This window comes from Phycodurus eques, chromosome 10 (genome assembly GCF_024500275.1).
Source record: "Phycodurus eques isolate BA_2022a chromosome 10, UOR_Pequ_1.1, whole genome shotgun sequence".
NCBI lineage: Eukaryota > Metazoa > Chordata > Actinopteri > Syngnathiformes > Syngnathidae > Phycodurus > Phycodurus eques.
This window is the reverse complement of record NC_084534.1, coordinates 12,044,199-12,059,734: the sequence shown is the minus strand read 5'-3', so window position 1 is coordinate 12,059,734 and position 15,536 is coordinate 12,044,199. Positions and strand designations below refer to the sequence as shown.

The following is a 15,536-nucleotide window of genomic DNA, read 5'->3' as shown; positions in this document are numbered from 1 at the left end:
GTGTTAATGTATTATCCGATTTCTATTTACGTTTATTGTGACAAAAGGACCAGAAATGGTCAAGTGGGCTTGAATGGGAGTGCAGTAGTCAATTGGACTATTATTTCCAGTCACACATTATTATTTACAGTTCAAAATGGTTGTTATTACATGTTTATTTTACTTACTTATAGATGACATCGCATTGCTGTCTCACATTCCACTGCATTTTTTTCATCAATTAAAAAGCAAAAGCAGGAGTTTGACATCATGAACTGTATCTGCAGTGACATTCTCCTGGCTAATCATTATTCTAACCATCCATCGTTAGTTCACCTCTCCTGACTCCCAAGTAGAAATCAACTCCAAAATTATTTCTCCCCAAAGACAAACATTTATTCAAATATAAGATTTGCATAATTTACTAATTAGATACCAAATTTGTCACCATGTTTGGTGGCGTCGGGGAGAAAAAACATCCAAAACATCCCATCTCGTGTCTTTCTCACATGCACACTCACACACTGTTTGCAGACTGTGGAAGTTTGTTGCCAAGAGGTTGTGACCCGGATGGTGCAATCTAAGCGAAACTCAGTGTCTATCCAGTAACACGTCCCTATTTACTGTATGTCCTCAATATTTGAGTTTACATACAACATATTTGGTGCTTTCTCTCAACTTTTATCTCATGTGACTTGAATTTTCCATCACCATTACTTAAACATTAATGTAAGGTAACATCACATAACTAATTTAAACCACAATACACCTTCACAGTAATCAGTCTCTTGCTTAAATGCCATACCTTTATTCAAATTCCATTTTTTTAATAGTTTTTTTCCAGGTGTTATTTTTCTTGCCTGTACAGGTGTCTGTCCGAATATCTGTCAAAACCTGATAATCAGATTTATGTTTTTTTAACCTTTATTCATCCACGTAAGGCAATTTGGAACAGATTCTTATTTGCAATGACAACCTGGCTACAGACAGCATAGTAAAAACAAAGCAAACACTAATACATATACAAGATACAGTAGATTGTATAGCCTATGTTACTAATGCATACAGACACAGGTACTGTAGCTTTAGAGTAACAGTCTCTGTGAGTTTACATTTAACACAATGATAATTTTATGAGGCATGGCAACATTAGAGTCACATTCTGCTTTATTCGGTCTCTATTGCTTCTATATCTACAGCTGGTCAGGGAGCACTCTGTGTGTATGGCCAAAACCCGAATGATACGGTGTTGTGCTACACTACAATAACTAAGTGTTATTTGAGTGTTTTGTGATAAATGGAACATTGTGTAATATTCGTACCATTAGATCATGTATTATGGCTACTTTCAGCAACAACGTACAGTATGTGCAAGTATAAACACAATCATTAAAAACCAGAGCTCGAGTAACAAAACGGAAAATAAATTCACATATTTACAACTGCTTCAATATTCATGTGCAAATGAGTGCTACAATTATTTCAACGTGTTCTGGATATTTTATAATTATTATAAATGAATACTTACTTGTTATATCTTAAAACAATTATGACAACAACATTTGCTAAGCTTTACTGCTTAACAGTCCTTGGAAAATAATTTTCAGACCTGTGCCTTTGTACTTATATAAAGTGAAGGTTGTCCATTACACATTCACAATACTGTACATGAAAGTCGATATAAGACATTGTGGACTTCAGCTGTTTTGGAACTTGTTGGCTGTGTATGTACATTGCAGGTAATAGCTCAGCTTTTCTTTTTATTGTTAGCTATATATGGCCTTTCAGTTATATGGTTGAGCCGTAAAATAATTAAATACTGTAGCCAACAGTGACTTTATTTGCCCCCCATCTAAAGGTAGTGTTACATATTGATTTTTATTTAGTATTTACTTGCATCTTGTTGACTTTACAGTATATTACCTAATGTTTATGTCTCTTTGTAGTATGAGGAAGTGATTGGCAAAGACAGATGGTTAAACATGATGCAAGTGTAGGTGGATGACACACAGCGATGCCAGACCCACAAGGATGGATGCAGAAAGGCAGGGGTGTCTTTAAGTCTTTAATTCTATCCATCCATCCATTTTCTGAGCCGCTTCTCCTCACAAGGGTCGCGGGCGTGCTGGAGCCTATCCCAGCTATCATCGGGCAGGAGGCGGGGTTCACCCTGAACCGGTTGCCAGCCAATCGCCGGGCATATACATACAAACAAACAACCCTTCGCACTCACATTCTCACCTACAGGCAATTTAGAGTTGTCAATTAGCTTATCCTGCATGTTTTTGGGATGTGGGAGGAAACCGGAGTGCCCGGAGAAAACCCACACAGGCACGGGGAAAACATGCAAACTCCACACAGGCGGGGCTGGGGATTGAACCCCGGTCCTCAGAACTGTGAGGCAGACGCTTTAACCGCCGGCAGAGGTGTCAATCTCATTTTTGTCACGGGCCACATTATAGTTATGACTTCCCTCGGAGGGCCGCTACGACTGTGAACCCATATCAATGAATTATCACCTCATATAATTACACCGAGTATACACAACAAATTGATAAATAACCAGGTTTGAAATCAGAAGCGTATAAAAACATGTTTTTCAACTACAGGAAGTCCTAGATTTACGAACGAGTTCCGTTCCTTCGCTGGCGACGCAACACAAATGTCCGCGTAAGTCGGATTTCACCGTTAAAGTCGAAATTTACGGCAAAATACTTCTGTTACGGGTATTGTCCCAAGTGATTGTGACAGCAAGCTCAGTGTGTGCGGGCGTGTGCGTCGATGTGTGAGTGAGACGGGACTGCGAAGGAGGGAGTGCGCGCCGGTGCGAGTGTGTACAGTAGCAAGTGTAGTGACGGCGACCGGGGAAGAGTAGCGATTAGCGGAGGAGCCGTTGAAGTTGAATGTGGAGAGGAGCTAATAAAGCCATTAAAGCAGCAAATCGGTGCTTCGTGCCTTTATTGTTGCCGCCACCCAGCTCAGCTGTGCAACGAGAGAAGGGAGTTAACCCCTGCGTCTCCCGACCACGGTCAGGTGACCGTGGCAGGAAAGGTTAACACTTCGTATTAAGAAACTAAAATACATTAAAATAAAAAAATAAGATGCTGTACTTACCATTACTGCTGAGAGTGTGAAAAAAGGAGGGCGAAAAAGGCAAAAATACTCCCGCCACACAAACACAGACAAGCACTATGCACTAGCTAAGCAGAAAGACTATGGTGCTGGGACAAAATGGTGGACGAGGCACAGGCGTCGTAAAGTCGAAACGACGTAGGTCGAGTGCGTCGTAACTCAAGGACTTCCTGTATTACATTTCTTTTCAAAGGGGATTAGAAACAAAAAATGGTTGCGATAACTCAAAGTTATTAAACCAGAACACGATTAACAATTTTTATTTGCTTTCGGGGCCACATAAAATGATATGGCGAGCCAGATCTGGCCTCCAGGCCATCAGCTTGACACGAGGGATTAAATGAGACAGATTATTCTGTTCTTTTATTAATGTGCTATGATATGGGTGCATTCATGTTTGAGGTCAAGCTTATACAAAATATGCCATCTGAGTGAAGCTTGCTGCTTTTTTGACGACTAATGGGGGGGGGGTCTCCTGGTGTAATGGGTAAAGCCAATGTGCAACTGTACACCGATGACTGTGGTGTAGATGTGCTAACAACATGCCCCACTCTGCTGCAACTTCCCTGATTAAATCAATTCAAGTATTTCAGTACAGTAAAACCTCTGAAGTCAACACAATCTGTTGCAGGACACCTCAATGGTTGACCAACCTTTGATTTGTTTGGGTTTAAAAAACAAACAAAAACATTTTCCCCATAGGAAATAATCGCAAGGTTCCAGAGTTACATGGCTGCCATCATCAAACATATATTAACAAAAAATCGTTTTTAACATAAGTTAACCACTACCAATATTAACACATAAAAAATGCATACCATTACACCAGACACATCCCATTTTGTACAGTAATACTTTTAAAGTTAAACAAAAACGTTAAATATAATTAAAAACCCAAAACACATGGTGAGGCTTCTGAGGTACTCTTATTATTTTATCAGCACGCCTGGTTGATGCTGATCAATCATTTGAAATAATAGTGTTTACAAAAAAATCCAAAGAAAAAGCAAAGCATACACAGAGAATTTTTCACTTGATGCTATTGGTCCTACTTAAAATGCTCTAGCACCTTACGGATTTACCAAAAGTGATGGGCGTGATAAATAAACTGCATTACTGACAGCCGTCCCAGAAGAGTTGAAGCTGTTATACTGTAAAGGGTGGCCCAATGTCATATTGAACCCTGTAGATTAGGAATGGGATGTCACTTAAATTCATGTGTGAGTCAACGCAGGTGAGCGAATACTTTTGGCAATAAAGATTAAGTGTATGATAACTCGAATCTCAAGAAACATTTCTCAACGGGACACAGCAGTTTGATTGACTGAATTTACAGTCCAGACTTTAGAGCGCTGTTGTTTTACTGTTGGGGAGAACGTACAAGTATTTGTTGCAAGTACTTGGAAGTACAATGTGAACCACTTGTCTGCAAGCTGTGTGATAGGTTTTTTCTTAATAAGAAAAAAAAAAAAATTATACTACATTGAGTTAAAAACAATTACTGTTGAAACTTTGAGTAGTGAAGAAAATACTTAAATTAGATTTTAAAATATGTCTACCCATTGTCGTTTAAATTTCAATGTACAGTATATTAAGTTGAATAAAGTATTGCATCTATGCTGTTCTATTCAATGTACAATAACTGGCCAGTGAAATCTGCTTAAAAATCAGAATTGTTTGACGTAATTTTATTTTATTTTTTTTCCGAGAAAAGTAATGCAATCATTACTCTCCCTGGTAACTCATTACATTCACGAATGATTAATTCAGTTACTAATTACTTTTTTTGGGGAACCTAGTTACTAATATAACTAATTACTTTATTAACTTACTCTTTAAGTAAGACTGCTTGTCAATGAGGTTTCAGGCTCCATCCTCTTTATTGTCCTTCTGGCTCTAATAGGGGAGAATAAAAAACATCTTGTGGTGGCCAAAATGCCACCAGATGTCCAAAATGTTCTGTTGATTATTCTATGACTGGCTGTACTAACCTTCTTCTTTCGTTGTACTTATTTGTCTATGTGCGTAGTGTTCTTCAATTTCCCTGCCATTTCTGGCTTCAGTTAAGTTTGTTCTCTACTTATTAAAATTATCCCTCTCTTTTCTGCTCCTCCTATCTGTCATTTTCCTTTTCTCTCATCCTAATAGCTTCCTTCTGTTTTTGTGCTCAACCCTGTGCCTTCTTCTCTCCTAGCCTGCCAATTTAGATGCATGGGTAAGCAAGACTACTATTGCTGGTGTCTTTTTTTTTTTCCAAGCTCACCTTTTCTTGTTCTCGCTCTCCCTTTCTCTCTCTCACACACACACACACACACACACACACACACACACACACACACACACACACACACACACACACACACACACAGTCTCTATTCAAATGTCATGTTTTCACTGTGCATTAAAGCAAGGCTGTGAGTGTGTTTCCAGCACCATTCCACACAACAACACTTTGGGAGGTATTCAGCCAGAAAATTACACATCATCTCTGCTGCTGGCAGAGGTGATTTTTACACACATACACACACGAGCCCTTGAGCATCAAACAGCCGCTGCAGTAAGAAAAAAAGTGCAGTGAACAGCACAGTATGAGGATTTGCAGATGTGCTCTTTAGGGATGCATATGCCTGTTAAATTGGGATAAGACTGGATTACAATAAGTGTAATGTCAATCTCTGTGTAAAGATGTGTGCTATCAGCAATGAGCACAGAAGACTCTACAAGTACATCCTTTTTCTCGATTGTGGACGACAGTCTGTACATTAGCTGTTAATGTGCAGACAGCAGTCATCGTTCTGGCATGACATCATTTCTTTTAAATACTGTAGTTGTAGTTTAATTACCGGTAATTCAGTTGCATCCTATCATAGCAATGTTTGTTGCCTCACTCCAAGAACATTTTCACACTCCTCTTTTGTTTGAACCCAGTGTGTTCAGGAGTGGTCAAACATACATTGTTTATATTAATACACAGGTGCACCTTCACAGCTTTACAGCTAAGTGGGGAGCTTTTAATTCAGAGCTCATTTGTCATGAAATCACAAACTTCAATGACTTCCGTGTGTCCAATTAAAATGTCTGTTCTTTCTACCACAGTCTTTCTAAATAATTAACTATTCTTCCATACTGTGCTATTGAGTGCTTATGTGACGCTAATGTGTCTTTTGGCCATGTGTTTCTCCTGTCTTTTCTTTTAGTACCTTCGATATTGCTCCATGTAATTGCCTCTTTGTCATCGGTTTTCTGTATGGTGTACTTGTATCTGACTACAGTGGAACCTCCAAAGTCAAACACAAGCTGGAAACCATGACTGATTTGTTTGGTCGTCAAAATACAATTTGCCATTGCGAGTCATTCGATTTGGGATAATTTCTTACAAGCTCAAAAGTGTTGTATTTTACAGGTAATATTTTCTTTTTATGTTTGAAATTGTATATAATTTATCTAACATGCGGAGTAAAGCTATTATTAATACATCAGTACAACAAAAACTAATGACAAATGCCACGTTGCTGATCTTATTTTGTAAAATGAGCTCACACAAGTACAAAATGCAATCAAACAATAATGTAGTGTGAATGGTTAAATTATAACACGCATATATATATATATGCAAGTGACAAGCGTATGACAGCTCACCAGTCGCCGGCTAGAGCAGTGGTTCTTAACTTTTGTTCGATCAAACCCCAGGGGCTTGTTCAGTCCGTCTCAGGTGTTCGGCGGAGAAGAAGACACACGCATTGTGTGCATCCATCCATAAAAGCCTTTTCACAGTGTATTTAGAAGGGGGTAGTGCACTGTCAACGAACCCATTCATTCTGTATGTGCTGCAAGGGATGCTCAATGTGGTTGTTTGGTCGAGTTGAAATGTTCAACTGTAGAGCGCCGTCGCTGTGGCGTTAGACAGCCCATCTAATGTGAGAGGGGTTGGAGAGAGTGAATTCAGAGTGCTAACAGCAATGCACAGACATGAATAGAAGACTAGATATGGCAGTGTGCTGGAGCAGCCTGGCTAAGCGACGTCTCTATGTGGCGGCCACGTTGGTGGGGGCAGTGTTCCCATCAGAGGCAATACATGGACATTGAAAATAAATATGAACTTGCTCATTTCTTAACAGATTTTCATGAGATTCACATTTTTTGTCTCGGTCAAAGCATGTGCTATTGATACAGAACAACTGGAAAAGGAGTGCAAAAAAATATCCTTACCTATGAAAGGTTATTCCCAGTTCCCTTGTTGTGATTGCACGGTGCTGTGTGCAACCGTATGCAGCACAATATGCAGGCATCCTTGTTATTTTGGTTTTAGCGTCATCCACAAACATAGAATATGTTGACACTTTGCCCCTACTAGCTTAACGTCGCTGTAGGCAAGCAGCAAAGGGGCATTTCGTACCTACCTATTGTTCATATCTATGACAGCAATGGACCAACAAGCTGGAAAAGCATCCTTGCTACTTCAACCACTTCCAAATATGGACAATCTTGCGCCGGACGTATCTGAGCGAACAATCCTTTTCGAGAATTGTAGACATAAAAACAAAGAAACGAAACAGACTTTGGTGTCAGAATGTTATGACAGTGGCACTTGGCAAGGTGAAAGGCAACAGCAAAATTTACATTCATTTTCAGTAAATATTCATGAATTGAATTATATTTTAGTTTTTGTGTGAAGTTAATGTTTGTTGGTTTTATTCTTTGACCATAGTAATTTTGTGTGAAATTGATTGGTTCATTTTGTGCACAAATAAAATACATACGGTGGCTGACTGGTTAGCACATCTGCCTCAAAGTTCTGAGGACCCTGTTTTAAATCTGGCCTCGTCTGTGTGGAGTTTGAATCTTCTCCCCGCGCCCACGTGAGTTTTCTCTGGGTACTCCGGTTTCCTCCCACATCCCAAAAACATGCACGGTAGGTTAATTGAAGACTCTAAATTGCCCGTAGGTGTGAATGTGAGTGTGAATTATTGTTTGTCTATGTGTGCCCTGCAATTGGCTGGCAACCGGTTCACAAGTGTACCCCGCTTCTCGCCCAGAGTCAGCTGAGCTATGCGCCCAGTGCTCCTTGTGGGAGTCACATATTTGTTCATAAAAAAAAAATCCAATGCCAGCTGAACTGGAAATAAATTGACCAAAATAAAATAAATACGGTTAAACTTTTCTTTATAGAATCAATACTTGTGCTCAGTCAGCCACAGGTGGACATCTCTGATTATCATAGCACTGAAGCACTTGTAATTCTGGACAAAAGTACTTGGATACCAACAGAATATTTTGTGCTTTGTGTGGGTCATGGTGACTTCTTGTGGATATTCTTCTATTTTCCATGTTCCATGTTTACGATTGTCCTGCTTTGCAAAAAAGCCACACCACAACAAAAGCTGGAGGAAAAAAACAAAACACAAAAGCAGTGTTAACCACTTGATGCTGTCTGAAATAAGGTGGCAGCTTGTGTGATACGCTGATGTCAAGTATTTTGACAGTTTCTTCTTACATCCCAAAAACATGCATGGTAGGCTAATTGAAGACTAAATTGCCCATCGGTGTGAATGTGAGTGTGAATGGTTGTTTGTCGATGTGTGCCTTACGATTGGCTGGGGACCATTTCAGCGTGTACGCCGCCTTTCGCCAGAGTCAGCTAGGATAGGCTCCAGCACACCCACTACCCTAGTGAGGATAAGCGGGATGGAAAATGGATGGATGGTATCCAGAATTTTTACATTTTAAGGCCTACTTTCCTTAAACATTTAGTTGAACTCAAACTTCTTTAAGGGTTTCTAGAGTTGAGGTTCCACTGTAATGTTTATCCCAAATGTTCATCTTAACATTATAACTTGGTGTGCAAGGAAAGATTTATTCCCCACTGCATGTACGCTAGTGTCTTCAGTAAGACTTCCATCCTTGTGTTTCACAGAGAACCTTAATGACATTTACCCTCTATCTTGCTCTTCTTGCATGCCGCTACGGCCCAAAACAACGTCTCTTTCTTCAACCATCAACCCGCCTGTAAAGGCTGGGCTCAGTGGTCATGTTAAAATATTTCATCTCATCTTCAAGCCATCATCAGCCCTGCCAGCTCTCGGTGCCACTGCTCCATGTTTTGTAAGTTCTGTTATTGCCAGAGTATGTACTCAATAGCCTTTTAAGTTTGACTTTTTTAGATTTCTGTCAAGCATTGTGGTGTTGTTTCCAGAAACCTTTTTGCTTTTAGTACTCAATAAAAAAACACAATCGTGCTGTTTGTTGTCTTTTCATCAAGTGACTGTTGCAATATGAAGTCAAACTGAATATCCCATAAATCATGAGCATTAGACTATGAAGTATTGGGACACTTAGACATTACAGCTACAGGAAATGAAGAAAATAGGATGCAGGTCTCCACTTTGCAGCTTCCATTCATATGGGGACACCCTTTGCATTTTCCCCTGCATTTCATCCACAAGAAAATGTGTGAGGTCACTGTAGTTGGTCGAGAGGCTCAAAATCTCTTCTGAAAGATCTGAACATCTGAAAGATGTTTGATGGGATTGTGGTCAGGGCTCTCAAACGTTAAGCACCAAACCCATCCGACCCTGCCTTTATGTACTTTGCATGAAAGTAAAGGGTTAGTTTGACACTTATTAATTGATTGGATGTTTGTCCCAATATTAAGTTCCACATAGTGTATTTTGCACCATTATACCTAACATTAAGGGCTTTGGCTTAATACGCCCATTATATGTATAAACATGTAGTTACACAGATATTCATGTTTCAAATAATGACAAATATTTTTGGATGCCCTATATTTTGTCACCTGTTTCATTCTCAGTAGTATGTAGGGGTGGTATGGCTCAGGTGGTAGACTGGTTGTGTGCAGGTGTGATCCAGTGTGTATTTTCTTTGTCAAAATTCAGGTTCTTACCTTTCTCTTGGTCTTGCGTTTTTATAGGCCAGGCAGTTGGAGAGGAAAGAACAAGAGTTGGCCAGCATTTCCAGCTTCTACAAAGATCAACTTGACGTACTGGAGAAGAAAGTAAGAAGTAGTTATATATTATGATTCCAGTATATTACAAATTTTCCCATTGTGAGACTGATAAAGGTTATTGTTATCTCTTGTTATCTTATTCCGTATTTTGTCAATAGTGGCCTCTTATGTAACTGGCGCCATTCTTTCAATGAATCTGTGCGTGCACATGGAGCAGGCAATATTCAGGAGATCACATTCCTGTCACCTCTGGGCTCGCTCGCTTCATATGTTAACTAATTACTAATATTGAGGTGAAAAATAATGAAAAACTAATTACTTAGTTTTTAACCCCAATTTCACTTGACAGACTAATATTGTAATTAGAGATGAAAAAAATGCATATCACAATTATAGTGACCAAAATTATCACTATACTGCGAAAAGAAAAAACAACAACTCAGCAACAAGATGTATTTTGAATTAAATAATACATGTACATATATTTACTTTTTGCACAATAGAAATTGCAAACAGAATGAATGCAATACCCCACAAAACTTACTTAAAATGACTAAGATGGCAGTTATGTATTTAATTTAACAGCAAACTTGCCTCTGTGCTGGTGAACAGTTTAGGGTGGTGATTAGAGATGACTCAAAAGATTTGCTGTGTTTAATCCTTTCGTGGCTATTCTTTTCCTGCATTCTCTGCATACAGGGTAATTACCTTGGATTAATTTTAAATCTGCAGTCTTACAAAAAACTAAATATGTGCACACTCCTTCCGAAATATTTGTAGGTGAAAAATGTTTGCCTGGGCTGCCTTCTGCCATGTTTTGCAGTACCTTAACATATGCGTCTTAAGTGTTCTTCTTTGCTGTCTGAGTCACACCCTCTTTTCTAATAATCAAGAAAAACTTCTTACACTTCTTTGTCTTCTTCGTCTTGTGCAGTTCCCGTCTTTTTTTCAGTTTATTTGCTGTTGCACCGCACACCAGAAGGGAGAAGCCATAAGACGACTACTGCTCCAAGAGATTCAAAATACAGTAGTAACAATAATTAAAAATCGAAACGGTAATGCTGTCGGAGTTTTGTTTTAATCAAGTGTCATTATTTGTTTGTGAAAAAGAAGTAAACATATATTCAACATTATTATAAACATGTTTTTATTACAAATAAAGCCCTCCCCGCTCATAAACGTCTAACCCCCAATAGACTCTTTGTAAGGCTTGTATATCCAGAAACAGGACTTTTCTGCAATACATTTTACTAAAACATGCCCCATTTATGTCAAGAGAAAGGCCTTAGCTCTCTGAAATGTTGACACAAGTTACCCTGCTTATGAGAGAAAAATGGTGCATGCATTCACAAAGAAGATGTCGTCATACCTCGAGAATATCACAACAAGAGGTAAAGTGACATTATTCTCCCTCCCCGGAGAGTAAAATCTCACCCAGACACAAGACACGCTTCCCACTCACAGAAATGTCTAGCCTACATAATACGTAATGTTGAAAGGTAAATGAACTGAAGGTTTCAGCAGGCAGATGAGCGTCACAACTCTGTGCTGATAGACCAGCACTCAAGATACGTTTCACTGGGAGAGCTTCGGTTGCCTAATCAAATGTACTGTCCTTTTGCGAGAGACCTTGAAGTTGTCACAACATGGGGGGGGGGGGGGGGGGGGGGGGGGGGGGGTAAAAGGCATGCTTTGTTGGGTGCTTTTAAAAAATTATGAAGCTTTTCTTTTCTACCTGACCACTAATGCGTTGTTCATATTTTGCACCCTGTAAAAGCCACAAGCACAGTGGTTTTACTGTGATTTTACCAGGTACCTACATTGTTAAAAGGCTGTGAGTTGCAAGGTGCAAGGGACTGGTGTATGATTTCATGCTCTTAGTGATTGATGGAAACCAAAGTAAAAGAAAAAGTGCAAGAGGCTGAGATCTGCCCAAGGGAAGGATAAGGGAGATAAGACTACAAAGGGGGAACGAAAGTATGAGATATAAAGGCAAAATGCAACATTTATATTTTTTATTAGAATCAAATTTATTACAGTAAGTTATTGCAAGTATTAAGTTAACCTACATATTAAAAAGTTGACTTCCAATTTATTTCTATATATTTCTTCATATTTTTTCTTTAAAAAAAACACACACATTTGTCTTCCAAATAACAAACCATGTATTTAGACAAGTAATCAACCCAAAAACAAAATGTGCTCCATTCATCCATCAATTTTCTATACCACTTGTCCTCATTAAGGTTGTGGGTAGGGCTGCGCAACTAATCGAATTTTAATCGTAATCACGATTTTCACTGCCACGATTAGATGAGCCTGATTTTTACATTTAAAATGCAGGCACTGCTGCATATGAAGCACTTTCTCAATCCTAGTCAGCCAACCACCAGGGGGTGAACGCATGATTAAAGTTATGTTAAGATGCCTAAATAACAAGTGAGTGTCGCCCAGCGCACCCTGCAGTGGGAGCTTCACTCTCTCTCGGTGTAAGTACGAGAGTTTAGGCATGACAAGAGAAGGAAGTACAGCAAAAATTGGAGCTGAGGAACTAGTGGCTCCAAAAGCGGTTTCCTGGACATGTTTTGATTCAAGGCAAGTGATGTTAAAGAAGAAGCCATATGTCATACTGAGGCTAAAGAGTGCAGCAGAGTTGTCTGCCCAGCAAGATAACACAATTGATCTGTTCTTCCATCTGAAAAAATGGCAGAAAAACGACAAAACACTGGAAAATCCCAAGTGGCATGAAATACACTGTATAAACAATGACTGCGGTCAGGCCAGCCTGCAAAAAGTCTAAGTCAAGCTAGCTGCCACAACGATTGTTCATACTGTGCATTACTGTAACACTGTGCACTGCACTGCGAGGGCCGACTTCAAAATAAACGTTCGCAGAGTGTTACCGTAATACATAGTATGAACAGTCTTTGTAGCAGCTGGGTTGACTTAGTCTTTTTGACTGGAGGCTGGCCTGACTGCAGTGGAAAAATGCAGGAAGTAAATAGAGAGGAAAGTCACAACTGTCGAGTTCTTTGCAGATTGCGACCACGACTGACCTATGGTGAAGCAAAATAATGGAGCAGTAATAGCACATTTATTCAGTTAGTCCTTGGTAAATTTGAAATTGTTGGCTATATTTAATTTTTTTATCCATCATTATTCTTTAAGATTTTTGATTTTCACTTAAAACTGTTTCCATATTGTTAGTTGAAAAGTAGTGCAATAAAAATACAGATGTTTTCCCTAACGTGAGGAATAATTGTAATTAATAATCGTGATTACAATTTTGGTCAAAATAATCGTGATTATCGTTTTGGCCATAATCGTCCCGCCCGAGTTCTGGGTGACTGGAGAATATTCCAGCTGACTTTGGGCAAGGTTTGGGATAGACTCCTGACTGGTCGCCATTCAGGCTGCAAGGCAACAGCCTGCATGTGTGGGAGGAAACGTAGGTACCCAGAGAAAACCCATGCAAGCACAGGGTGGACATGGATACTACATATATACAGAGATGTTTCAATGGAGAGTCAAACTTCGATCCCCTGACTGTGAGGCAGACATGCTAACAAATAACCCACCCTGATAAATGTGCCTTTGGCACTTAAATATACATTATTGGCATATTTTTTTCAAATTATTAGGTGCAAACCTTTATGTAAACACACACTATAAACATTAACCCCCCCCAACACACACACACACACACACACGGCACCCTCCAGCAGGGCCCCATCAGGCAGAGTAGACCATATCACTAGCTTTCCTTGAGGAAAATAAAAAGCCTACATAGCCAACTTAAATGCCATGGTCCCTGCACGCAAGCAGCACACCCAGCAATGCTTGACAGAGGAGAATGATTGGCAGAAGAGTGGAGGATGCTCTATCTTTCTGCATTTGCTGCCACAGTCCCCTTTCCTAGGCATTCTCCACCCTTACTTGCTTGCAGCTGACCTGCATGTGGATGAGGGAGTGAGAAAGAGGGGGACTGAAAGCGAGAGATAACAAGGCTATATGGACTGTGAATTAAGCAGACAGTCTCTCCTGAGCAGGCATCTATCCCCCTCCTCTTCTCTTCCATTTCCAATCTCGCACTTAATTCATCCAGGTCTCCTTCTCTGCCCTCTCCACCTTTCTCTGCCTATCTTTACTCTCCCATACCTGATGAAAATTCCTTTTAGCTGAAATTAATGGCCTCTTATAAGTTGAATTGTGATGTACTGTCATGGGTCACACTCATAAATACTGATAAACAGCTAAACATCAATTTCTCTCTCATCATAAATTAATATCCATGCACATTTCAAAGTGACCGTATCCATATTTCAGCAAAGATACGTTACAACTTTCCCCCACCATCAGTATTTTGTCAGTGTGGTGAATAACACACATCCACATACACATTTGCACACATGCATATTTAAATCAAAAGTAAGAGCAACCAGATTAGTTGAGGACTTCCCCTCTAATTGGTGTGATCTTTCCCTGAATCAATATTTTACTTTATATTAACAGTACCTGTGTTTGTGTTGTGTTTTGTGTGTTTGGTGAATGTGTTTCTTTCTCTCTGTGTGTGTGTGTGTTGTATTGTGTGTGAGTAAATGGAAACAAATGCATTGCCGTTTGAGTATGCCAAAGGGATGAATGATACCAGATTACTGTGTTTACTTAAAGGCTGAAGATGGGTTTTGGATCCATGCGGACACAAATGAGTGTGTGCATGTGTATATTTGTGTTTACTGTGGCTGGTTTGACTGTCACTGTGGAAGTAGTTGTGATAGATCAATTCCTTTCTCCACTATACATAGAGGCTAACAGACTAATAGACACTGCAGGACTGGAACAACCCCAAAATGTAACGATATAGTCCCTACTGCAGCTACTCTCTCGTCTATTTATGGAGAACTTCCTAATCTGTTCAGGTGCAGCATGTCTTTCTGTGGCAACAGAGCCTGTGACTTTGTAAACAAGTGTCGGTTTAAAATTCACCTCTTTTAATCCCCTCTCCCATCCTTTGTCGGTGCCTTCCTCCGTAAAAAAATAATCTGCCTTCGTCCGAGTAGGGAGCGTGATAAAACCCACTCCCACCACACCCTGACATCAGACCATCTCAATCCAAAACCGCTGTGGTGCCGTCTGAAGATGCATGCAAGCATCATTGGAACACAACAGTTCATACACAGATTTAGTCACACACCTGCATGGATGCAAGATTACACCCACATACTCATCTCCCATGCACCCACACTAATCCCCTCCATGAGCCTTTCCTACACCCCCCCAAATCATGGCTTCCTCCTGTTGAGGGTTATCATTCCCCTTTACTGTCTGTCTCTTGGGCTTTTGTCCCCACATGTGCAAATGACTGTGAAGAGCTTGGTTTGTGTGCATGCTACTGATAGCGTTGACATGCCTCTGATGTCAAAGAGCTGAGTATGGGTTGTTACACTGTTCTTGCACT

At 39.8% G+C, this 15,536-nt stretch overlaps 1 protein-coding gene across 2 annotated transcripts in view; it reads left to right on the top strand.

Moving 5' to 3' along the window:
* LOC133409254 (MICOS complex subunit mic25a-like) overlaps nt 1-15,536 on the top strand; it is a 68,675-nt gene that overhangs the window by 15,021 nt on the left and 38,118 nt on the right. For both annotated transcript variants that reach the window (XM_061689040.1, XM_061689039.1), the window contains exons 5-7: nt 5,306-5,326; nt 9,124-9,213; nt 10,043-10,126. In XM_061689040.1, the coding sequence (XP_061545024.1) occupies nt 5,306-5,326; nt 9,124-9,213; nt 10,043-10,126 (195 nt within the window). The remainder of the gene's footprint in view (nt 1-5,305; nt 5,327-9,123; nt 9,214-10,042; nt 10,127-15,536) is intronic.